This window comes from Crocodylus siamensis, chromosome 1 (assembly GCF_052110815.1).
Source record: "Crocodylus siamensis isolate JL-2025a chromosome 1, ASM5211081v1, whole genome shotgun sequence".
Classification (NCBI taxonomy): Eukaryota; Metazoa; Chordata; order Crocodylia; family Crocodylidae; genus Crocodylus; species Crocodylus siamensis.
In genome coordinates this window covers 412,932,922-412,959,315 of record NC_143395.1, presented here as the reverse complement: position 1 = coordinate 412,959,315, position 26,394 = coordinate 412,932,922, and the positions used below count along the sequence as shown (strand labels likewise).

The 26,394-nt window shown below is 48.4% G+C and overlaps 2 protein-coding genes across 2 annotated transcripts in view; both read right to left on the bottom strand.

Annotated features, from left to right (window-relative positions):
* Positions 1 to 1,185: 1,185 nt before the first annotated feature.
* CLNS1A (chloride nucleotide-sensitive channel 1A) lies at positions 1,186 to 22,231 on the bottom strand. The gene is made up of 7 exons (XM_090030716.1): positions 22,072 to 22,231; positions 20,309 to 20,445; positions 13,064 to 13,177; positions 10,356 to 10,466; positions 8,501 to 8,674; positions 6,857 to 6,936; positions 1,186 to 1,789 (listed from the first exon to the last, which is right to left on the bottom strand). Exons 1-6 carry the CDS (start codon positions 22,188 to 22,190, stop codon positions 6,869 to 6,871), a joined length of 723 nt encoding a protein of 240 aa, XP_089886842.1. The 5' UTR covers positions 22,191 to 22,231; the 3' UTR covers positions 1,186 to 1,789; positions 6,857 to 6,868.
* Positions 22,232 to 22,353: 122 nt separating this feature from the next.
* RSF1 (remodeling and spacing factor 1) overlaps positions 22,354 to 26,394 on the bottom strand; it is a 114,917-nt gene continuing 110,876 nt past the window's right edge. The window contains exon 16 of the mRNA XM_090030711.1: positions 22,354 to 24,336. Coding sequence (XP_089886837.1) covers positions 24,194 to 24,336 — 143 coding nt within the window. The 3' untranslated portion in view covers positions 22,354 to 24,193. The remainder of the gene's footprint in view (positions 24,337 to 26,394) is intronic.

The following is a 26,394-nucleotide window of genomic DNA, read 5'->3' as shown; positions in this document are numbered from 1 at the left end:
AACCTGCTACATAACTGAGCGCCAGGAAAGCGATCTAAAGCGACCCACACACAAAAAGCTTACTTACTGCCCAGGACCTCTCTCACTCCCATTTTTGAACTCCGGGACCTCTTTGCATTAGAGGTGTCATCTAGAAACCCCAACAACTGACTGGGCCCCCATGCTGCTGGGTGCTGTCTAAACGCTGTCCCTTGCCCTTGAGGTTAGGATGCAAGTAGAAGCCACAGACACAGCAAATGGATAGAGACAGAAAGGAAACAATGAAATGTCCAAGTGCTCTCAGTGCACCAACAGTTATCACAGTTTGTTGTGAGCGTTAGGCAGAACAGGTTCCTCCAACCTAGTCTTCTCAGGTCTCCCCAAGTTCTCAAAATCATTCAGTTTTCAACAGTGCATCTAAAACTTTCAGAAAAGTTTACAGTGTATAAATGGATGAATGTTCAGTTTCCCAGGTTTTTGCTGCTGTCCTTTTGGATATTCTTTACGGGCAAAGTCTTAGTTTTTTTGCTTGATAACAGACTTAAAGACAGTAATTTTGAAAGCTTCTTACCATATACAGCACATTATGCAACAAGACATTCCCAGTTAAGGCAGCAGCGTTACTTGCTTATGATGGTACTTGACAAACATTTCTGGAACATGAATATTTAAGAACTCTATCAAACAGCTACATCTGAGGTGTTACAACTTTAGGACAAGCCTTATGCCACAGTATTTTCAGGTATTCCAACAGTAAGTGAACACTTCAGAACGAGTTCACAAGAGTCATCTCCTCCCTGTGTACGGTAAAAGATAAACGGTATAAGCTGTAACCAGAAGTGTGGAGCAGAGAGTTGTCACGATCAGAGTAGTTTCTCAGACTCACTTCAGAAGAAGAGATGGAGGGGAATGAAGTTATCTTCAGGGACATGAATTATGGGGAACAAACTGGAGGGAAGGCATAAACCTTGTTTTCAAGCAAGGCTGAGAGTACGACGGGGTATGGTGAAAGGGAGCTCTCCAGCTCGAAAAGTGCCAAGACCAGCCCCCCCTGCCACCAGTACAGTGCAATTCCCTTATGCAGAGAAGTGTCCTCTCAAGGAGAAGCACTGACAGACCCTAACACCGTGCCCAAGCAGAGCCCAGAACAGCAAGACACGTCTTCTGAGGACAGTGAATGGAGGCTGGAAAAACCAGGCTGGACTGTGAGATACAAAAGTCTAAGTTTATTTAACAAGCTTGTTAAACATTTATGACAAAGACAGAAAACAAAGCTCATCTCCTGACTTCATGGATTGCATCCCAGTCTCTCCTCCCACCCCTGGACTGTCATTAAAGAAATGACAGCACACGAGTACTGAACAGATAAAGTCAGTTTTGCAGGGCTTTAAATTTAGTTTGCTTTGCAGCCTCACCTGACCTTACTTCTCTTCACCAATCTTGTAACATTTCTGTTTCTATCATCTGTGGCTGACTCACTGAACAGGTACAAAAATATGGAAAAATTCTAGGACAATCTAGAATTCTGTTCTAATTACAATTTTATCTCTTAATTCCTAGAATTTCTACAAAGGCTTCCTAGAAACAAGCCATGATTAGCCCCTTTCAGGTGTTAAATGCAAGAGGTTTTATTGTTTTATCCTTTAAATAAACCCACAGTGGTCACAAATGTCAAACCCTGTTTTAAAGCACATCTATAAAAGCATTTACAGACCTAGACGTCCATGCTTAGGTCATTAATACAGAAGGGTTAATTTCTGATAGTCACTGCAGCGCCTTCAACTTGCTCTGGAAGTGGCACTAGAGGAATCTGAAAAATACAAGGCATCACATTTAGATACATTAGCTTTGAAGAATAAGGTTATTTAGCTTTTCAAAAAACCCCTTCAACAGTTGCTAGCAGCAGCCTGGGATAACAATGGACTCTCAAGGCTTGTTGGGGCTGAACACCAACCGGTCCCGGTGAGGAGAGCTCCAGGTGCTCGACAGGTCTGAAATCCAGGCCCCGCGTACACACCTGCTTTAAAATCAACACAGGATATGTGTGCGCATGCACAAGACCCAGGACCAGCCAGCTTAATACAAACGAACAAAAATGTGAACCCACATGATTTGACATGAACAAAAATCTGTTCTTCACAAAAGCTTCAGGCAACTGTCATGTCTTGTTTGTGTAATGAGCAGTAACACAGCATTAATTTCACACGAGGGTGGGTCATTGCTCCCTCCAGGAATACTGAAGTGAAGCGTTCCTGCGGATTCAGTCTGTTCACAAAAGTTCCTGAAACTGAAGATTTAAACTTAGACTGATCTGCTTCACAGTACACTCTGAAGATTACAACATGCTCCTTTATTTGGCAATCTGTGCACTACAAACTTGTCAGCAGGGGGATCAGCAGAGACAATGAAGTAAAAAGACAAACACCTGGATTTTGCAATTATTCACATTTACTGTAGGACTTTCTGGGTTGAACTCATTTAAATTGTGTCACCGCAGGAGCGACATAAGCAAAGTTCTTTCATCCCAAACGTTCTGGACACATGGGGACAGAGAAAGCTGCAGGCGTAAACCTGAGGATGGGGGAGGGGAAGCAATACCATGGCTTCCCCCCATCACCAGCAGGCTCTGCGCTGAAAGGCATTTGAAGTGTGACAGATTCAGTCCAGATTCCTCCACCAGCAGACGTGCCACTCCTGGGCCTGGTTAAACTGCCCTGAGGGACCTTGCCATGTGCTTGCAGCTTTTAAAACTGCGAGAGTCTGACTTGCTCAAGTTAACCCAATCAGATGCCCCTGACCAAAGGCTCTTCCTCTGTTTCACAGAGAGACATACATTTGGAGCTGCCTCAGGAGGGAAAGGTTTCAAAAGAGCAGCAGTTGTTAATTGTCAGACCCGGACAAGCCAGGAAAGGTATCCTTCAATGCAGCAAAACTGTTCAGACTAACCCAGGACGAAGCAGGGTTAAAGCTGGAGTAATTCTGCTGTATTTGCATCAAACCCAGCTCGTCCATAGTATAGGCTTGGCAGGATTTGATTCATCAGTAAACACTGATAAACATCGATTTCACCTCACACAACTGTCAAAAAAATATTTCTATTTTTCATCGATAATCAAAATTTATAGACGGTAAGTAAGAAAAAATGATGGTCCTACAGAACCATGCTGACTGTAGTTTGGACGCAACTCCCAGAAACCCCAGGGGCCTGGGAACAGAGGAAGGGGAAGTGACAGAGTAGAGAAGGGAGCTGTGGGTGAGCAGAGCCAGGACTGACCACAGCTCTACCGCTCAGCTGGCAACAGTCCTGCAGTGGTTACATTTATCGTTAATAAATTGTCTTCCTCCCATATCCCTAATTTTGCACAATTTTGAAAATTTAAAATTGATAAAAGTCAAAAGAAATGCTGATATTATCCACCAAAAGTATTTTTTTAAATCCAATTCTGCCAAGCCTATACCTACATAGCAGCTGTTCCCCTTTTGAAATGGCTCCACATGTACATGCGGCCACACCCTGAGTCAGGCTAGAATTATTTTAACCAACTGCTCCATTTCAGTGGTGGATAACTGCCCAGCAACAAAGGTTGATAGAGGATACCACCATCCGCTGAACTCCTGTAGCGTAACACTGTGCAGTCTGAGAGAGCCAAGTCTGGAAGACAGGACACCACCTTCAGAAGATCACAAGATCGGTCTCCTGCCTTTGCAGGCAACCTTTTACCCCAAGAGTTTCCCTAATCGTCACTTTAAACCCTCACACACAGCTACAAGGTACAAAACCAGAAACCCCAAGAACACCCTAGAACGTGCCACAGGTAAAAGCAGCCAAAGACAGTGGCACTGCCATTGCAATGACAGGATAGGAAAGTTGGTTAGCCTGATGCTGCATCAGCAAAGTTATAAATACTATTTCCTCTAGTGCAGCAGGTCCCAAACTGTGATCACAACCCTAAATGGGGTCACCGCAGCAGCAGCACATCATCGTGCCACCCTCTCCTGCGCCAGGTCCCAGCAGCTGGGCTGGACAGGCCTGGGGGAAGGGCAGCAGGGTGGGGAGCCCCAAGCCTGCAGCGGGCAGTCTGCACCCACAGGCCTTGCTGCCAGCAGGGGAGGGGACAGGCAGAGAGGCAGGGTCTGCACTCCAGCCTCAGCAGTTGCTGCATCCTGCAGCAGCTGGGGCTCAGGTACTGCTGCAGTGGGTGGGGGGCAGGGAGCTGGGCCCTGGGGCATGTGAGGAGAGTGGGGGGCAGCAAATTGGGAGTGAGGGGCACCAGCAGGACCAGGGGGCTGTGGGTTGGGAAACCTAACTTGCAGCCTCCCTGCACCCAGGAGTGAGAAGCGATGCTGAGGAAGTGGGGTCATGCTAAGGAAAAGTTTGGGAAGCACTGCTCTAGCGCCTCAGTGTTCCCAGGTGAAATCCAAGTCCCCAGCCCACCCTCACTCTGCTTGTGCTCACAACATGACAATTTGGCTGTAATGTTCTGTAGAAAGTGGCATGGCTGCACTGACATTACCACCATCAAGGAAACCCAAGTCTGGATAAGCTCACTCCTTGAAAGCAGAGGTGGAAAGGGATCTTGGAGTCATTATTGACTACAAGATGAACATGAGCTGCCAATGCCAGACCGCAGCCAGCAAGGCCAGCCATACCTTGTCATGCATCCAAAGGTGCATCTCAAGTCAGTCCAGAGAGGCGATGCTCCCCCTCTATGCGACACTGGTCCGGTCGCAGCTGGAGTACTGCATCCAGTACTGGGCACCGCACTTCAAAAGGGATGTGGCCAGCCTGGAACGGGTTCAGAGGAGGGCCACCCGCTTGGTGAGGGGGCAGCAAGGCAGGCCCTACGAGGAGAGACTGAGGGACCTGAACCCATTCAGCCTCAGCAAGAGGAGGCTGAGGGGGGACCTGGTGGCTGCTTACAAACTCATCAGGGGAGATCAACAGCAAATAAATAGAGCCCTTTTCTCCCCAGCACCACTTAGGGTGACAAGAAACAATGGTAATAAGCTGATGGAGAATAGGTTTAGGTTAGCAATCAGAAGGCAGTATTTTACAGCTAGGGTGGCCAAAATCTGGAACCAACTTCCCAGGGAAGTGGTCCTCGCCCCTACCTCGGGCAAATTCAAGAGGAGGTTGGATGATCACCTGTCTGGGGTCTTGTGAACCCAGCATTCATTCCTGCTTGTGGCAGGGGGTCAGGCTAGACGATCTGTTCAGGTCCCTCCTGACCCTAGCTACTATGAAACTATAAGATGCAGATGTCACGAGTGTCTAACACTAAGGGAAGACTTTGGTCACTGCTGCTCCACATAACACTCGTTTAAGAAAATGAGAGAAGCACCTTGAATGTTTGCCAAATCGTCTACACTGAAGAGAGGAAATAATGGATACTGAAGGTGGTAGCTTTCCAGAAGTGGCCTCGGTATCTTGATAACTTCCAAGAGAGGATGTGGAATTGGGCAATCCACCCTATGATCCAGATCTATCAAAAGGTTTTGATGAAGCAGATAAGGTCAGGACCCAAATAAGACACTAATTTAAACTGATCAGTGATGAAAAGACTGGAGTGCTACACGGTAGCTTGTTCCACAGCTTAACACGGGGGTGGACAAAATATGGCCTGTGGGCTAACCCCATGGTGCTCCAGATGCGGCCACGCCCCTCCACTTGTACTGGGGCAGCTCCCACCGGGCTCCCGCCAGTGCCCGCAGCAAGTGTGTACAGCTTCTGGTGGGGCTTTTTCTGGTACAGCTGCAGCCAGATGCTGCTCTGCTCCCTTCCCCCTTCCAGCAGTGGCTCCTGCTCCTGATCTTGCCTCTACCACACTGCATCGTGCTGCTCCAGGCGAGTGGGTGGGCAGCTTCAGCTGGGTGGCTCCTGCCCCAGTGCGCAGGGCTCCAGCTCTCAGCCACCTTCCACCAAAACTGCCTGCCTGCTGGGGTGATCTGACCCCTGCTGACTTCCTGCCCATTGGTCAGGGGGCTGGACCAGATGATCTTGCAAAGTCCCAACCCTAATGTCTATGAAATCTATGAGTGACGTGGCACGGCAGGGGCAGAAGCAGGAGCCACTGCTGGAGGCAGGGTAAGCAGAGCAGCACCCAGCCAGCTGCAGCTACACTGGGAATAGCCCCACCAGAATCCGCCTGCTGCACCGCAGCAAGGGTAGGAGCTGCCGCTGGAGGTGGAGGGAGCAGAATAGCTCCAGTGGGAGCATGGTACAGGCTGCCCCAACATGAGCACATAGGGCTCAAGCCTTATGCAGAGTGCCACAGACTGCACATCCCAGGCTAGCTCTGCTGCACGCACCCCCCACTTCTCCCCTCTCCCACGGCAGGCTTCAGGGACCTAGCACCCAGGGAGCTTTCCCCACACCCCACATCAAACCCGATAGGGCAAGGGCTTGTAGGGAGCAGCCTGGGAGCTGCTGCAACCGCCCTGCAACCTGGCCCCATGATCCCAGCCTCACCCACCCCTCCTGGTCCTGAACACTGCTTCCCGCCCACCCACAGTCCCATAGGGAGTTTCGGTGAGATGTTGGGGGGGGGGAGGGGACGGGAGGGGTGCTGACCCAGCTTGCGAAAGCTCAATACTCCCTATGTGGCCCTTGGGCCCAAATAATTGCTCTCCCCTGGCTTATCAAATGTGCAGAAATTTAAGATACACAATTAGAAATGCTTTTCAAAGTGTCACATAAGACTTACTGACGCAACAAAATTCCAGGTTTACCCACAAAACCTTCCATGGAATTTCAAAGAACAATTTAAGGCAGAGGCTTACAGGCAATTCTCGATTCAACCAGCTCATAAGGCAAAAAGGTCTTGCACATCTGAAATGCCTTGCATTGAAGGTAGAAAGAACTAAATTTTAAGCTTACAGCAGTGCGTCCTCAGTGATCAACTTCTGCATCTTCAAATTGCCCTGCAACTGTTGGTGCTATATCCACCTCCATCCCATCTGGGAGAGAAAAGCAACAAAATATTGAAGCCCTCACAAACAGAACACATGCCTATGACACAAAGATAGGCAGTGCCCTCTGCCGGCAACAGGTCAGTAATGCAGAAAATACAAAGCTCTTGTGCCCAACTGAGAACCTGCAGATGCCCAGATCCATTTCACTGTGGGCTGATAACAAGCCTTTACAGAACATCAGACAATATTAAATCACTAAGTTTCATACCACAGAAAGGCAATATTGTTAAGCTGCAGTTTCTACTCCCCCCCCCTTGCAAATATTTGTGGAGAACGTGAACATTTATTTGGCTCAAATTGGGGTTCAAACCCCTGCAATGCAGCTGAACTCAGGATCAGAAAAAACACGTAAGCTGAGTGTAGCCTGAGTTAGACTCTAAATCAGAGCATGTTTTGGGAACCACTAATCATTCATAGCTGCCATCAATTATAAGTCAGGACTTATCCCTTGGGCTGCAGACCACCAGGAAATATCAGGAAAAGAAATCTTATGATCCATTCACTCTGAACTGAGCAAAAACTTTGATGTATGAACAACATGCCACAGCCAATCAGAAGCAGGAAGGCTACAAAAACTGCTCAGCGCAGGCTCAAGTTGGATAGTTAGTTGAAAATCATATTCCCCACACCCAGAATACAGGGTTAAGAAGTCAAGACTCTACTCTGCAATGAAGAAAGACTTCATGAAAGCAAATGACAATACATAAACAGATCCTACACCACAGCATTTAATCTCCAAGCCCAGAACACACAACCTAAACCAGGGGTGGGCAAAATGCAGCCCACAGGCTGGATGCAGCCTGCCAGGCCATTCAGTCTGGACCGCAGGGCCCCTAAGAAATTTTAAAAATTCATATTTATCTGCCCCTGGCTGCCTGTCATGTGGCCCTCGATAGCTAGCCAAAACTCAGTAAGCGGCCCTCTGCCTGAAATCATTGCCCTCCCCTGACCTAAACAGCGAGATAAAATTCAGAGTTGAAGCTAAAATAAAGTAGGTGCACTGGTTAGTGCAGCTCTTCACATGTACCGAGGGACTACATTGCTAAGATGGGAAAAGGGTATTAAAAGGTCAATATTTGGCAGATTATTTTATGGGAGATCCTGTACTGTCTAAATGTATACTTAGACTTCTAAAAATATGAGCTCCACTAGTGCAAGTCTATAATCAGATGCTGTATTAATTTTTGACCCAAGGGAAAGCAAAGTTCCTGCACTTTTAAATATAAATGGGAGCGCTTTTTAACAGCACAAAGCTTCTCTTCTTCTTCCTTTGCTCCACTATGTTTCTCCAGTTTGACAATCCACAATTTGTAAAGCTCAGAACAGCGATCACGTATTTTAAATAATGGAAACATTTAGACACATGGGTAGTTTATCTTAACATCATTACTTGCTGTTTGAGCAAAACCTGCTTTGTATTCCCAAAGCACATATGTTCCATCGGCCTGGCCATGAGTCACTTTCCCCATGGTTACTGCTACCAATAACGATGTAACCAAAGATCAGGATGTCTTAACATGCAGCTTACAAGGAACAGGCCAAGACTCACCTTCTACCTCTCTTACAGAATCCTCTGTTCTCACTCCCGCCATGTTGTACTGGCTGCTCACAGACTGGGCCAACATGCCCTCCAGTCTCTCCAAGGTAGCTTGGCCCTCTGCAGTCAAGTGAGACAATCCTTCCTCATATGTGTAGAAGGTGGGGATGTCACCTTGTCCCAGTTCTGCAAAAAAAAAAAAAAAAAAAAGTTAATTTTTAGCAAGTGCCTACAATACTAAGCAAATTTTTAGATATTCCCAGATCAGGCCCTGAGAATATCTTTTAAAGCCCAGTAAGATATTTTTAAGCAAATCAGAATAAAAATGAGATGGTTTCAGTAGCACTTCTTGTAACCAAACTTTATGACAAGACAACTTTGGGACAAAACGCACACCATCTAAAATGGCTTTTAAATACTTTCTTTAATGAAAATTTTGCACTGTCATTTAAAGATGCTTACAAGCATCAATGATTTCTCATCAACATTCCATCAACATTAAGGCAGAAAACAACATTAGCTAACTTACAATATTGCCAAGTCAAATACTCAAGCTGGGAAATACTAGAATGCAGATTTGTCTGTGCAAACAATTTGGCCCCTTTGTGTGCATGTATTCTGATAGTCTACAATTATGTGATCACTTACTACGTCCTCCCAAACCTTGTTATAAAACCGCTGAACTGTTTTGGATTGAATATGCAGGAAAAACTTAGCTAAGACAGGTTCCTGGCTCATGCTGTTCACCATAGCTGGGCAAAGAACAGTGTTTCATAGTGAAAAAAATACACGTAACCTTAATTATAGCTGGTCCCATCTGCATGGTCTCTAATCAACTGCTGCTGGAAGCTATACGAAATAGGCAGGAAACTATTTCTCCTGTTTTAGGGAGGAGGAAAAAAGCAAGTTGCCTTCCATCTCCAGGAGGACATTTCTTTAACTACAAAAAAGCCAATATGCCTGCTCCAGAAATAGTTCCCTTTACTGACATTTCTATACAAGATGCCAAGTGGCACCATTCACATGCTTAAAGTTAAGCATGGTTATGCAGTGGTTTCCTGAAACTGCGACCTTTCCAAAGGTCTGGACTCTTTCACAAAGGGCTAGAAACCACAGCCAACCAGGCAGTTGTTGCCTAGCGCAGTGGTCTCCAAAGCGGGGGGCGTGCACCCCAGGGGGTGCACAAGATGATCCACTGGGGTGCGGGAAGAAAATATTGGAACTTCTGTTTATATAAATATACATATATTGGGGGTGCGTGCTCAACAATTTTTTACTGATAGGGGTGCACGATCAAAAAAGTTTGGAGACTGCTGGCCTAGAGCAACAAACTTTTACTGCCCTTTTCTCCAGCAAAACACATACCTGGAAGCAGGAGCAGCCTGTAGCAAAAGGAGAGTGGCTGGGTGGATCAAGCTGGAGAGGCTGCTGAGAAACCATCAGGGAAGGTGAGGTGCTGCCTCAGCCAACAATACAATATAGTTACATAAAGTTTGGGTAAAGTGGTCTAGGTGTTAAATTCACATTTGCAACATGTTGATGGCACAGAGACAGCTGTGATCAGTGTCTCGGTTGTTTGGGGAATACAGCAAGGCTGCACTAGGATTTTTTTTTTTTGCCGGGTAGGTAGCCCTCCACAATCTGGCTACTGATTTTTTGTTTTTTTGTGTGCTTCTACTCAGCAAACATACAATGCTTCAGCTTTAAGAACTCAGAGTGGTACCAACCACAGAAATGGAGATTTTTGACAAATGCTTGCACACACTTGCATACTCAGGACGTAATGCTTAGCTGGAGAACAGCTGTAAAGAGAGGCAGCAAGGGTACAGGAGGCAGCATGCATTTAATAAAAAAAAACATCACTAACCATGAGCCTCCACATCGTACTCATCCCCTTCATAATCATTGTCCGAATCTTCATCCTCCGGGTCCGGGTGCAGGGCTTGGCACTCGCACATGGCCGAGAACATGGTTTCCACTGGATAAACAAAACACAGTTCTTTTGTGGGCAAGCGGCCCAAATAGGTCTACAGACCACAGCAGGGATGTGAAAAAGGTGCTCGTCTTAATCAGGCACTAAATACCTGCCTCTGTAAAAGGAGGGGGGGCCAGTTGCATACACAGGAGTTGCGGAGGTGCTTAGAACATCAAAAACCTCTCACCACTTAAATCCACCATGGCAACAGCCAAGAACTCCTGGGATGGGAGAAGAGCTCAGAGGGTGAAGACGCTCCTTCATCAGAGCCAGTGAACTATACAATCCCTAAGACTGTGCCATGGGTATGGCCAGACTTAACTGTATCACTATCAAATTATATTAAAATTGTCTGGCACCATGCAACTGTTACCTGTGCATGGTTCTGTAGTGATAGAAGTGCAGCTAAACCACTCTAACCCTGCCTCATCCACTACTGGATCAGAGATGTATAATCACACAGATCATAACAGCTTACCAGTGCACCCGAGTGGAAGCTCCCCACCTCTATCTAAAATAGCTAAAAAGGACATTTGTCTACACACTCTAATCTAAGATTATAAATTTGAAGGCAATTTAAGTAATCTTTTTTAGGCAACAGCCTCTTTAAAATCAACTCAGGGCCTTAAAAAAAAATCACAGGACAACAGAAAGCCTGTGCCCTGGATTAGAAGCCACTGGGACACAAAATGGAGTTGGAACAAATGGTCAGGCGTTAACTGTGCAATCTGGAAGGGAGGTGGTAACACTTCCTTTATGCAAAACCAAAGATGGCTATGAAGACTGTCCAAGACCCGTAAGAAAGCTAGAATAGGCAAGTATCTGCTATCATTTCACTGCTCATGAACACTGATGGTTCTAACAGGAAATAAATGGGCAAGAAAAAAACCTGCTTTTCTCCTCTCAGCAAACAACAACCCACGATGCAGCAAAAACAGTTCTGGGACACGCACAGAATGAGATAACAGGATAAGACCTTTCTATTAACCAAGGACACTCCTTCAATGGGAATACTGTGCCTGGATCTGGTCATATCACAGGAGACAGGGGAGCCAAAAGAGGGTCAGAGAGGGTCAACAACATTATCAAAGACCTGGGAGATTTCTGTGTGAGGGTAATTGAAAATTCTTGAATTTAGAGAGAAGATAGATGAAAAGGATGTGACAATTCAATAAAATCGTTCTGAATAACTAAAGTGGGTACTTACATGCTTTACAAGAGCAAACTAACAGTGGGTACAATTGAAAAGCTCTAATTAAAAACTCCCCATGTGGCTAATTTAAGTCTGACAAGGAGTTTTTGAGAATACTGCAGGTGTAGCCTGTAGAACTCACTGACAGAAGATGAGATCAACATCCAAGGAAGAGAAACACAGGGCTGAGCTATCTCTCTGGGTAATCAACATGCACTAATACACTAAATAACAAGATTTTAAAGGGGACACAAAATCTAATGATCCAGGACAAAGATCTGACCATGAACACCACAACCCAGCTTTTTATACACCTCTTGCCACCAGTGGCCTTAAAGCATTTTACAAAGGAGGTCAGTATTCCTGTTCCCTTTTTACTGGTGGAGAAACTGAAGCCAAGAAGGGTGAAGTGACTTGCCCAAGGTTACTCATTAGGCTGGTTGCTGAGCTAGGAACTGATACCAGCTCCAACTGCTCTACCCACTAAGATACAGTGCTTATTTTATTAGGTGACAGCAGTTAAGCAGATGCTTCTTTTAGGGAGCAATTTATTCGAAGACTATCTACTGGGGGTTTCTTGCACTATTCTGAGGCATCTTACACTAAGCACTGTTAAGAGGCAAGGCACCAGCCTGGAGAGACCAGAGGTCTGGCCAACTGCTGCCTTCTTAAAGAAGTAACAATGTGGACAATTATATTAGTCAGGATAATGAGTCTATCATTAAACATACCTATGATACAAATCCAATGGCAGTCTAAATTAATTAAATCATAAGCATGCAGGTAAAGAGCCTGGATATTCTTGAGAATGACATTCAGGTACATGTTGCAACACTTATGTAGAGTCCACAGGGAGAACTAGCTGCCCAGCAGATCCCAGCTTTAACTGGGACACAAGGACTGACAAAACATTAGCACAGTCTATGTCACTATTTCTGGGGCAGTGATTCCCTACCAGGGTACCCCAAGATCCTTTTAAAACTGCTGTGGGGTGCAGCATCATATTAGCACCATTAGGTGTGCAAACACACAATTTGCAAGATAAATCCAGTTTTCAAATATGAATCAATAGTGCCCAACCCATTCAGACTGGTTGCAGGCTTTCTAAGGTCTTTTTGACAGAAGAATGGCTCTGGTGTCTTTCTGTAATCAAAAAGCCAGTGAAAACTAAACTGGCATTTTCCAAGTAAGGAAGGAAAGCAAGGTTCAGGACCACTGCTCTAGGGAGATGGAAATCTCGCACTTAGACTAGAGCTGTAGAGTCAAGGCATTTGCCCACTCTAGGCCCCAAGCCTTGTATGTAGCATGTCCCTACCTCATAGGGATAGAGACTTTACTCAGCTTTCAGAAAGCACTTTGAGCCCCCCACATGGCAGAAGCAGCACAAGTATTTCACCCTTTCACTTACAAGCTGATTTGTCGCTGGGAACAAATCTGAATTCGGCAATGGGTTCAACATCATCATCACTGTCATCCTCCTCCTCTTCCCCTTCGGCCATGGGATCTTCTTTTGGCTCTTCCTCTTCAAGGAGAAAAGCATTTATGAGAAGGCTGCTTATGATTTCTCCAAATTCTGGGGTTTTTTATCTTTTAGGGTAGCGGTTCTCAAACTCTGACAGACCAATTTAAAAAGATTCAGCCTTAAGTACCACCAGCAAATTTTTCATATACATAGGAAACAGACCATGTATTAAAACAACATCAAAACCTTTAGTAATCATAAAACATGTTTTATCAGTGACAGTAGCCACATAAAACAATTGTAAATTGGAAACCAGACAGTATAAACCAGGGTAAGCAACATTTTTGGCTGAAGTATCAAAAAAACCCCCCACAATGTGTACCCTGTAAGGTGCCAGAGTGCTGGCGCACACACAAAAAAAAACTGGGGTGGGGGGTACATGGAGGGACCCACTGCATATTAATACAGTTAATCATCATAAATGTTGCTTCTTTTTTTTAAAGTAAATAACCAGGTTTTCTAAAAATTCTAAGCCTGGTGACAAAAAGTAAAACCTCATATGCTACCTTTGTTCTTGTATATTCTTTTTTGTTAAGTATGGTGTGATGAGAAAGGAGAAGACAGGGAAGGAAGGAGGGCAGTGTGGGGAAGCAGCAGATAGGCTGGCCCCGCCAGGCCCTTGGGAAGGCGGCAGCCGGAAAGCGGGGGCCAGGTGGAGAGCAGGGATAGTGTGGGTGCTCTGCAGCATGGGAGGTGGGGCCCAGCCCAGGCTGTGCAGCTCCATGGGCACAGGGCGCAGCTGCCCTCCCTGCGAAGAAAAGCTGCCTGGCCAGGGCAGGAAGCCGGGCTTGGGGGAGTCCTGGCTCAGCCTCCATGGGCAGCACAAGCGGGGCAGAGCTCCCCAGGCCGCAGCAGGGACTACCTGGGCTCTGGGAATAGCCGTCGCAGGCAACGCTCAGTGCCAAGCCATCTGGGAACTGCGCACTGCTTGTCCCAGCCCCAGCCCCTTGCTGTGAGTGGGCAAGGCTGGGCAGACTGGGGCAGTTGCAGTGGCTGTTCCCAGGAGTTCCTGTGGCCAGGCCCTTGCAGCAGGAGCAACTTTGTCCCACTCGCACTGTACCCAGCATGCAAGGAGGCCGAGGCAGGAGCCAAAAAGCTGCCACCAAACCTGGCATCCTGTCTTGGTCAGGCAGTGTTCCCTTGCAGAGCTGTGCGGGACCAGCCAGGCCCCACCTTGGGTGCCACTGGGCAACCCCACCCACCACGGCCCTTCCTAGGACAAACTGGGCCTTTCCAGGGGTGAGGGGAGGCTCCCACCATTGCACACCCCGGGGTAGGCACATGGGCCGCCTGCCCCCCAGATTTATGTTTGGAGCGGAGATGGCTGCCACTACATCCTGGGACCTGCGCCTCACTGCTGTTGCCCTGGGAGCTGCACGCGACGCCATGTGCCTTCCACCACTGGGCAGCCCTTGCCTACAACACACCTGCTGGGCACCGCTCCACGTGCGGCTGGGCTGTATTCCTGGCCGCCTGCAGCAGGCTGTGGCTGGGTGTCTGTGCCCCTCCCCCCAGCCTTCTGAATACCACTCAGGTTATCTGCATACCACAGTCTGGGAACCGCTGGTCTAGGAAATTCCTATCCAGAGGCTGTATCCCTAGTTCCCCTGCTCAACAGCTACTGATGCCCCTTTCCTCCAAGAATCTGTCCAATCCCTTTTTGTGTCAGGCAGCAACAAGTTCCACACTTCAATGACACACTGTTTAAAAAAGAACATCCTTGTGTTAGCTTTAAACTGACTACCTACTCGCTTCATCTGGTGACTCTGAGTTCTTGTATTGAGAGAGTAAATAATGAATCCCTATTTCCAGAATCAAAGAAACATAGAAAATTAGAGCTGGAAGGAACCTCAGAAAGTCATCTAGACCAGCGGTTCCCAAACTAAAGTACATGTACCACCAGTGATATGCAAACCACCTGACTGGTACATGGAAGGCCATGGGGAGGGGTGTGCACACACACAGACACCAAGCCACAAGGCCAGCAGCTAAGTGTGCTGGGGGAGAAGGGGCATGGGAGAGGGAAGGGGGGGGCACAGATCGAGGCCTCCACACTGAGTGGGTTAGTGGGGCAGAGGTAGGGAGAGGGGCTGGGGTGAATGGGGCGCTGGGGTGGGTCACGGGATAGTCGGAGCCCATGGGAGCTCGTCCAGGAACGTGGTGGGGAGGGGAGGGGACAGGGGGACGACAACTCCCGCCACTGCACACACCCTGGGGGGACACATAATTTGTGCACACGGGAGACAGCTGCTTGTTGGGCTCTGCGCCCCACTGCTGTTGCCTCAAGCTGCACATCATGCCATACGCCTTCCGCACACTATGCTGCATCTCCTGCCAGCCTGGCAGCAGAAGGCACATGGCATTGCACATGGCTCCAAAGGCAGCAGCAGCAGGGTGCAGAGCCCAGTATTCAGTGGGCAGCCTGCCTCCGCCCTACGCACAAATCTGGGGGACATGTGCCTCCCTGAGGGTGCACACAGCAACAGGAGCCCCCCACCCCCACCCCCCGAAAGGCCTAGGCTGCCCCAGGAAGGGCCTGGGCAGTGGGAGAGGCCATGTCCTTTTGTGCTGCTCCTGCTGTGGGGACAGGGTGGGCCAGCCCAAGGGGAGAAACCCCTGGGGAAAAGCAGGCTGCCCGCTGCACTCTGTGCTCCACTGCCGTTCCCTCCAGAGCTGCATGCAACACCATGGGCCTCCTACCACCAGGCAGGCAGGAAACATGGCATAGTCTCTGCACGGAAGGCACATGGCATTGCGCGTGGCTCCCGAGACAACGGCAGCGGGGCACAAAGCCACAGCCTACAGGGGTAGCCCAACTCTGCTCCATGCACAAATCCAGGGGGCATGTGCCCCCCATGCCTTCCCGGGGGTGCATGCAACGGCTGGGAGCTGCAGCACCCCCAGCACCCCAGGACAAGCCTCCCGTGCCTCCGTCCCACAACTCACTGTGGCCCTGGGGCCCCATTCACCACAGCCCTGCCCCATTCCCTCCCTCAGCATGGGAGCCTCAATCTTCCCCACCACCTCTTCCCTTTCCCCCCACCCCAACCCCTCCACAAACTTACCTGCTGGGTGCTGTATATCTGCATGTCTATCTGTCACTCCCAGCTACAGCCTCGTCAGCCCTGCTGCTGCCCCTCACTCCTGACCCACAGTACCCCACATCCTGCCAAGGCATGTGGGGACCCCCCTCCAGGCACCAAACCCCACACCCACAGCCCCCCACATCTTCAAAAATTCACCCCCACACAAACCCCATCTCTACCCCCCCAACCATACAAAGTACCTGAATAATTTTGTGTTTTTAGCTGTGTGATTAAATTGCCATTAATTGCGACAATTTTTTTTAATTGTGCTACTAACTGCAATATTTTTCATTTTATTTTAATTGTTTTATATGGCTACCGTAACTGATGAAAAAATGTTTTATGATCACTAAAAGTTTTGATGTTGTTTTAATGCACAGCCTGTCACTTATGTGTATGAAAAATTTGCTAGTGGTACTTATGGCTGTATGGTTTTAAATTGGTGGTAGGCAATCTGTCAGAGCTTGGGAACCACTGTCCTACAGCTTAAATGCTGGAGGCTGCAAGTGAGAAAGAAACAATGGAAAAATACCCTGGTCATGTCATCCACTCTGTTTCAGCATCCACTCTGCCACTGTGAAACACGACATACTGGACTAGATGGACAGTACAGGGCCTTGCTGCAGTGTTTGCCTCTCTGCCATGCTCAGTCATGCCACAATAGAGAACCCTGTTCAGTTTCTGATCTCTCCACTCCCTGTGCCAGGCAGACCACACATGATGGAAAGGTGGGCAGGAAACATGATGAGTCTCAAAGATGGGGAAGGAAGTGCTTCATGGCTGCTAACTAAGCAGCAAAGCCTGATGCACTTTTGCTACTGCTGGAATCAAGGAGGAAGATGCCCATGCTGTGGAGCCTTGTTGCTACAGAGACTGAACCCAAAATCTGGGAAACACATCAACAGATTTTCTAAAGATTTATGGAAACAAGCCCACTAGGCATCTGCTTCCATGAAGAGTGCTTTGTATCGGAGGCCAGGAACTGGAAGCAATGCTGAGTGATGCCCAGCCAAGAGGGAACCAGCTGCCAGCTCTGAAAGCAGAGCACTCAAGGAGGCTGCCCAAGGCTCTTTAGACTGACATCACTGGACACAACCATCTGCTGCTGGGCCCAGTTTAATGCCTTCAAGAAAATCAATCTCAAGATCATCCTTCACAGAAAGCAACAACTCCCAGGCACATGCAGCTGACTTGGAAGAGTGACAAAAGCCTTCAGGGAAAGAACACTGAGGGCCCTGCCCAATCCCACTGCATGAATCATGGAGATTCCTGTAACAATTGCAGAGATGTGGTTTGAGGCAAGTGGCTTGAATACTGCACAGACCTATGATAAAGGCCACAGTAGACTTGAAAACTAATCATACCCAGAGACTGCAAAAGATTTATTGTAGGCCAAGCCTGTACAGAAAATGAGGCTGTCACAAAGTCCTACTGTATGGAATCTCCCATGGCAGGAACAGCTCTGCGTTCTTATAGCAAAACATTACTTAGATATTTAAATTCAGTAAGGTTGCAAACTGCGTTCACTCCAGTCTAGATACACAGTTTTGGGAGAAGCATCATTCAAATGATGCATTCAGAAACTGGGGTAAAAAAAGAGATACAAGCTATACATTTCTACCCAAAATGCTGCTTCGAACTCTGAACTAGCCTCAATGGTTCCATCTGCTTTAGCAAGCAAACAGCTCCTCAAAATGCATCCAAGACAACAGCAAAGCTCAGGCAATTTGATTTTTTAACTCCTGAGCTCCCCTGTTCCCACCTTGTTTGCCATACACATCTATGATCGTGTCAGTCAAACTCTCCCTTAAGGAAGCTTTTTTTTTTTTTTAAAGACTTTAAAAGGAAATTGACAAAAATATATAATCACATACACTTATTTGCGTAAGGTGTATAAAGACCCCACTGAAGCCTTTGCCCCAAAACACCGACAGCATAGGAGAAAAACAGGCCTAGAAGGAACTGCAGGAAGTCACCAGTCCAATCCCCTGCTCAGGGAAGGATCGGCCCTGTGTAAATTATTCCTGCCAAAAGCTTGGCAAATCTGCAATTAAAAACTTGTAATGAAGGAGGCTCCACAACAACTTGAGGCAATGTGTTCCCATCAGAAGGTTCTTCCTAATATCCAACCTAAATTTCTCTTGCTGCAATTTAGGACCAGTATTTCTTGCCTTTTCCTCTACAGCCATAAAAAAGTCTCTCTGTGTCCTCTTTTTAACCACCTGTCAAGTATCTGAAGACTTAACAACATCCCCCACTCCCCAGGTCTTCTCTTCTCCAGATTAAACAGCCACAGTTCTTCCAAACTTTTCTCGTAAGTCACACAGACCTATTCTCTTTTGTTCATCTACACTGGATGCTCTCTCATTTATTTATTCACATATTTCTTGAAGTGCAGGGCCCAAAACCAGACATAACACTCTAGCTAAGGGTCACCAATGCTGAATAGAGTGGAAGAATTCCTTCTCTCAATTTAAAAGTGATACACCTGTTAATACAGCCAAGTATGCTGCTGGCTTTTTTTTTTTCCTTATTGTTCTGCTGGTAAAATAGCCTAACAACAAAAGGAAGCGATTCTTCCCCTCTACTCGGCACTGGTGAGGCCACATCTGGAGTACTGGGTCCAGTTTTGGGCCCCCCACTACAGAAAGGATGTGGACAAATTGTGAAGTCCAGCACAGGGCAATGAAAATGGTTCAGGGGCTGGGGCGCATGACTTCTGAGGAGAGGTGGAGGGAACTGGGCTTATTTAGTTTGCAAAAGAAAAGACTGAGGGGGATTTAACAGCAGCCTTCAACTACCTGAAGTGGGGTTCGAAAGAGAATGGAGCCAGACTGTTCTCAGTGGTGGCAGATGACAGAACAAGGAGTAATGGTCTCAAGTTGCAGCAAGGGAAGTTTAGGTTAGATATTAGGAAAACCTCCCGCACCAAGAGGGTAGTGAAGCATTGGAACAAGTTACCGAGAGAGGTGGTTTTTAAGACCTGGCTAGATAAAGCCTTGGCTGGGATGATCTAGTTGGGAATGGTCCTGCCTTGAGCAAGGGGTTGGATTAGATGACCTTCTGAGGTCCTTTCCAACCCTAATTTTCTATGATTCTTTGATTTTTGTATTATTATTATTACCAGCAGAATTACTACATGAGAAGGGTTAAGAGTCTGAAAACTGAAGCAGCTGACAGTGCTAGGGAGGTGGAAAGATTTTCAAGTCAGTCTATTTAAATCATAGCTTTTAATTGGCTTTAATATCTGCTTAGCATAAATCACTGATTAGAATTACAGAGAAAAGAGGTCTTTAATAAAGATTTAGCACTCGTGCTCTACAGCTGAGGCACTACATTTCACTCCACATGTGCTCCCCTAAGAAGTCGTCCAGAACAGATATAACAAACCTGATATTTATAAAAAGATTTTAAAAAGTAATTAAAAAAAAAAAAAAGTCCTGCAAATTTATGTCCAAACCGTGAACAATAAAGAAATGGCAAAAGCCTCTTTAAAAAAAAAAAGTCTGTTGTAGGAAACCTTTAAAGATTCAACAAGCCTCAAAATATAAGTAACTCTTATGGAAGTTGCTCATGTGAAATAAACATTCCATGAGCATGGGACAGAGGTTTCCTGTCTGCTCTCTATTAGCAGGCATGTGAACACCCATTCATGAGATGCTACATGAGTGGACCAGAGAAGTGTAAAGCAATGCATGGAGCATGGGAAGGGAGCACAAGAATCTAAGGGAAACTGTGGCTAAACAGAAATGTTTAAGGAGGTTCAAGAGAGCAGAGGGGTGAAAAGTGACATTTGACAGGAATGTGCTCCTGTGGGACAGTTTAACTTGCCCAAAAGCAGGACAGCAAGTGCAATGGTAGAACGGTCCTAATACCAGCACTCAGCTGAGGTCCCAAGAGAAAGAGCAGAGGCCCTAGGATATGCTGTTTGAAATGAGAAATTCTGGGCAAGGATTGGCACTTATGAACAGTGGGGAGCTTGGGATTCAGAACTGACCGTTCAAGTGACAAGTTACCAGAGGGACACGTTGCAGGCATACTATACCTTCGAACTTGGCATTCACCATAACATACAAATGCTCCCATGGATATGCAGTGAGGTCCCTGGAGACAGCATGCAAGCTTATGGTGGGATAGTCCAAGGAGAAGCCCAGGCCAGAGTTATCAAACCATGACAGGCGACTAAGGGAAAAAAATAAATAAAAAGCAAATCAGGAACTCAGGAAAGCCGTGACATCTCGCAGACAACACCCAAGTCAGCCACACCTCCAGGACATACGTGTGAATGGCATTCACCCAGTCACTGCTAAGCCAAGGCTCCATCTCTGTGCTAACAGGACTTTCTACCTGAAGCTAAACATGACCAAAGCCACTTTTTCCTCTAGGACAAGTTTCAGCTCAATGTGCAGGTCACTTCTTGACCTAAACACACACAACTCTTGGGTGCCGTTGATAAATTCCAGGTCAGACATAGCTACAATGATCCTGCTTCCCCAGTTCTGCAACTGCTTTCCTACTTCTGCCCAGCGAGCTCTTTTCCCCACACTTCTCCAAGCAGGCAGCTCTGTACTTGGATTCAGCAGCACCTGGTTCTCCCACAATGCAGATCTCCGATAATGCAACTGGTGCATACACTGCCTCCTTCTATCCGTGGCCTGTAAACAGCTCTGGAAACAGCCTTGCAGTACATTAGAACAGAGTGGGGAGGAAGCAGTGAGAACAACTTGTATGAGCCGCAGACAAAAGTCTATTGAAAGAAAAAGACAGGCCACAACTGGACCCTGTGTGGGTTGACAGCACTCACTGTTTGAGCCGCAGCTCCATCCCACCAACAGAGCGGCAATCGCAATGCTAAGCAGGAACCCAGCACAAGAGGTCACTCCACAACAAACCTCATCCCATCTCTCCTTCACTGAGGACCCCAGGACTGGCCGGCTTCTCAGCCAGCAACATGTCACCAAGATTTTTCCTACTGCCAAGAGCTCTCTGCTGGCAAAGAAACGATGCCGCACAGGGCTGCATGACATACAGGAGGCCCAAACCTGAGCCTCCTGCAGCTACCTAACAGCACTATTGCCAACTACCACAAAACCATCCCGAGACTCGGGATTTCAAAGCCAAAATAACTGACTTGCAATCCCCAGATCCAACCCTCAGATCTCTGGATTTTCCCAGCTGGTAGGTGGAGGGAAAGGAGCAGATGGAGGCCCCCCATGGTGAGGGAGTGGGGCAGGGTGAATGGGGCCCCAGAGCCAGAGCGCGTTGTCCAGAGGTACAGGGGAGGCACAAGCAGGCTGCCCACTGCGGGCTGGGGCTTTGCGCCCTGCTGCCTTTACCCCACAGTCCCAGTGAGCCTCCTGCTGCTGGACAGGCGGGGATTGTGCTGCATGGCCAGCATGCCCTACATCCCCTGCCCGTGCAGTGGGTGGCAACAGCATCACATGGCTGAGCTCCGGGGCAAGGGAGACAGGTGCAGAACCCCACCCCCCACAAATAACTCCCCCACACACACATACTTAAAAAAAATTGCATCTCATGATTTGGGGCAAGGCAGGGCTGGCGACCGATGTCGCTCACCTGAGCCGCGCAAGGGGCAGGTGAGGCAACTCCCACGGGTCTAAGACTCCGCTCCCCTGTTTATAGGCCACCTCCCCCCTTGATTCTTGGTCCACCCGAGGTTTGGGAGCAGCGGCAGGCGCAGCCCGTCGGGACTCCGGATCGTCTCCCTGAGGCCTTCTCACCACCCCCCACCCCCTCGGGCTGGAGGTGGGCCTGGGCAGCCCCGCGGAGCCCCCGGCCCAGCCGCACCTCTCGGCGATGTAGAGGGTGCCGGAGCCCAGGGCGCGGCCGCCCAGCACGGCCTCGGTGTGGGGCTGCTGGTGCCGGACGCCCTCGGCTGGCGGCGAGAACCGCTTCAGGAAGCTCATGGCCACCGTCCCGTCCCACCCCTGCCGGAAGCGGAACCCGCCCGGCCCGGAAGCGGAACCGCCGCTCCTCCCCGCCCTCCACCATAGAGAAAGAAGGCGGCGCGCTGGCCCCCGGAGCCGCTACTCTATGGTCAAGCCGGGAAGGGGGAACGTTGAAGCTCCAGTTGCAGGCCTGTCACGTGACGCCGTCGCGAACGCTAAGTCCAAGCTCCCTTTGCCGGCCAATGAAACCTGTCCCTCCCGTCACGTGCCGCGCGGGTCACCGCAGTGCAGGCCCCGCCCCCCCCGGCAGGGGGCAGTGGCCCTCCCCCCACACATCCAACCCCAGTGGGTGACAGCTGACAGTATCCATAGCAACACCCCCTCCATCCCCAGTGGGTGACAATATCTGTGACAACAGCCCCTCCACCCCCAGTAGGTGACAGCTGGGAGTATCCATGCCAACAGCCCCTCCAACCCCAGTGGGTGACAGTTGGGAGTCTCCATGGCAACAGCCCCTCCAACCCCAGTGGGTGAAAGCTGGCTGTAGCCATGGCAACAGCCCTTCCAACCCCAGTGGTGGTGCTATCCATGGCAACAGTCCCCGGTGCCAGGCAGGACCTGTGGGTGCTGGTTGCCCCTGCTCGGCTGCGCGTGCCTGCGCTGACCGCCCCAGGGTAGAGCACGCCCAGGCCGAGCCCCCGCCTGGGTGGCCGTGACCCCAGGCAGAGCAGCCCCGCAGCGTCGCCTCACCGGGACCACAACGCGCAGCAGGTCAAGCCAAGGGCCGTGCAAGCCTGAGGTTCTGGATGGCGGCGAAGCGGGAGCCGATGCAGCTGTACTCACCGGGCAGGAGGAAACCCAGTGGGAACCATGCCAGGCCTCTGCCAATGGAGCGTGCCCCGGCCTGCGCCCCGCGCCGGCGCTCTGCCCATTGCCACGCAGCAGCAGTGGCCAGGCCTGTCCGCCGCAGCCCACCTGCCTTAGCCAGCGCTGGCAGGATTGGCGTCTGGAGCTGTCTCCCTGCCCACCAGCGCCCATCCTCTTCCTCGCGTCTGCGGCTCTTCGCTCTCCGCTTTCCCATCTGGGGCGTTTCTTCTTCACAGGCTTCCCATCGCTCCTGACTTCTCCGCTGCGGCTGGTTGGGAGCGCTCAGCGCTCATCGTGCCACCCACCAGACAGCTGACAGCCCTGCCGCAGGGAGGAGCGCCCGTCTCTGGTGTTTGGCTACGTCTCCTCTCTGAAGGAAATGATGCTGACAGAGGTGGCAGCCTTGTGGATACAGGGGAGGGAAGAGGAGCAGGCCCTGGCACCCCCTCTCCACTACAAAGTAACCGACACTCCTGGATTTTGCTACGCCAGTGCCCGCTTTTCCCCTCCCAAATGTTCAGCTATATCCCAGCGAGACTAGTGACTCCCTCAAGCGGGATGGATAGCCTGACTTCAAAAACTTGTTCCTGGATCAGCACCTGGCAGCATCTGACTAGGGTCTGTTCACAAACTTGGCGGTTGGACCAGCCCTTACGTTGAGTAGCCATGGTCCATTTCAGGGCTAACAGCTGTCTGTGGATCATCCAGGGCTGTCTCAGATGTCGCTGCCTAAAAGGTGACTGCTGTATCCCTACAGTTTGCAAGGATGGAGGATGCAGGTGTGGGGACTGCATCAATCACTATTGCTTCTGGTTCCTTTACTCTGCCCTTCCTCTCCTGGTCCCAATCAGACACAAATAGAAAATAAAGGAATTACAATATTGTGGTCCATAGCTGAAGTGCATGGGCTGGACACAAACACATGCCACATTCAACAGCTATAGAGACAACTGTCCTAGGCATTGTCACTCTTTAAATCATCACACTGCATCCAGGAAGAGCATGTGCCAACTGAAGATGCTTCCTCAGCCTGACGAAGGATATTTGTACCCGAAAGCTTGCAAAGATTTTTTTTCCAACTATTTGAGTTGGTCTAATAAAAGATACCAGATTTACGCAAAGAACCTTGTCTCTCTGTTAAAAGAGGAGGCATTTCACTTGAAAAAATCCATTTCCTTGTGAGCTGTGTTTGGCGGAGTCTTGTGCAAACCGCTGCAGCCTAAGGTCCCAATACTCATCCCATCTGTTTCAAGAGACTGTGTCTTCAGCAGTTTTGCTTTCTTAAAATGTTCATCATCTAGAAAACAAAAGCAAAGAGAAGCATTAAGGTGATCACCAGGTTCGGATAAGAGAACTCATTAGACTTAACTCACCTTCCTGACAGTGCTGAGAGTTTAATGGGCTGTAGCCCTCATTGTGAAAGGCAGCAAAGATAAGAATAAAAACATGACAGCTATCCAGTAACCATCACCCAATCCACTACACTGGGTTTTGCCTGCACGGACAGAATTCCACATCGAGCTAAAGGGAGAAAAAGCAGAGTCACAGATAATGATCGCTAATTCTTTGCTTGACTTTCTCTCTGATGAGGATGTGGTGGCCTCACAAGAAAGGGGTCCAAAGGCCTGGGACCAGATTCTACTGCAGACGTAGCTACATTGCAAGCTACTGCCAGTTAAGATCAGTCAGTTGCTGGCAGTCTTAGGACAGATATCTAATGTTGCAAGGGTGGGAACATTAGCCTACCCTCCTAGATCTCGGTTCTGTGCATATCCTTGGTCTAACCACACTTTTTTAGCTGCAAGTGTGTATTGTAGATGTGCTGCATTGGTGGAAAAGGTGGCTTTGCATTTAAATCCCAATACAGCAATCCATAACATCCAGGAAGCTACATCAGTGCAGATTTCTCTTGCTGAGACGAGTTCCTCGAGGTGACCGTTTTACACTGCCCGAGAACAGGAGTAATGCAGCATGCTCCTATGAGACAGTGATGCTAAGAGATGGGTATTTTAAAAGGGCCAAGATGGATACAACTGCACCCATGTCTCCTACCTTGATACGTTTGTCTTTTTTCCCTTATACTCCTAGTTAGCAATGGGTTAAGCCATTTTTCTTTGAGGAAAAGGAGCCAGTTGAGGAACTTAATTCCCCACATACAACGGGAGGGAGGGAGTTGGAACCACCAGGTCATACTTTAGACTTTTTGCAGTTAATAAGGTCAATGCCGCCTTGTTCCAATTAAAAGTCTGTCCCTGCATACAAAGCAACTCCATGCTTTCAGGTTTAACTTAGAAACAAATCTTCCCCTGTTATAGCCTGATAACTGATACGATCTTTGAACTTTTTTAGCCCTCACAAAACCCACAGAAGATTCAAGTAACCACAAAGGGGATTACATTTGCTAAAAGTGCTAAAATAAAATCCGTGCTGATACATGTTTTAATTGGGTATTTGCATTAAACCCAGCAAGGGCAAGAATTGAGGCTGCTCTGGGGCCCAACTGTAGGTTTCTCCTCTGTTATAAGGCCACGCAACTTTTATGGTTTTTTAGGAAGGAAAAAGGTGGATTTATAAATCAGAGCCACAGGGTTCTTCTTCCGTTGCCCATTTCTGGCTTCAAATTCAAATCATTGCTCAGGCAAATAATTCCCTAGGTGGCAGGTGCTGGGACTGTCACTGGGCAGTGGTACTTCAGTATGGCTGGGCACAGCTCACATGAATGAAAGTTTACAGGATCATGCTGATACAGGACAAGAGGGAGCTGAGGACTCGCTCTATACTCAGGCTTGCTTCTCTCCAGTCATGCCAAGCTAATACCAAGTGTTTGACCAACAAACTTTAATTGTGCTTTCCACTTGCTACGATGACTCACAGCGCACAGCGGACTGGGCAAGATCAAGCACGAGCACACCACAAATATGATCACTCACCGTGGATCGCAAGCTGGAGGGAACGACAACACTGTTTTATAGTCTGACCTGCCTCTCGTCTCAATATCCAGACAGCCCTTCCCACTGTCTCTGCAATTATTGGGGAAAACTGCAACACAGTCCATCAAACTTTTAGAAAAAGGGAAGGTTTTTATTAAGGAAAAGCCCACAATGGATTATTATGCAGTACAGCAAGTTGTATTACCTTGAAGTGCATGCTCCTTAGGGACTGAGGTATTTATTTTTGTTGTACCATAGATTTTTGTGCGGAGCTTGCATGCACTTTGCAAAAAGCAGCATAGTGGAAAGTTAGTTGGGGACTGAGAGGATGAGTTATGAGTCTGGTATTGACAGTGAAGACTTTTGGTGCTAGAGAAGGGAGAAAATCCCCAGCTTCTTTTTCCCTTTAAAAGCCAGATGCCCGA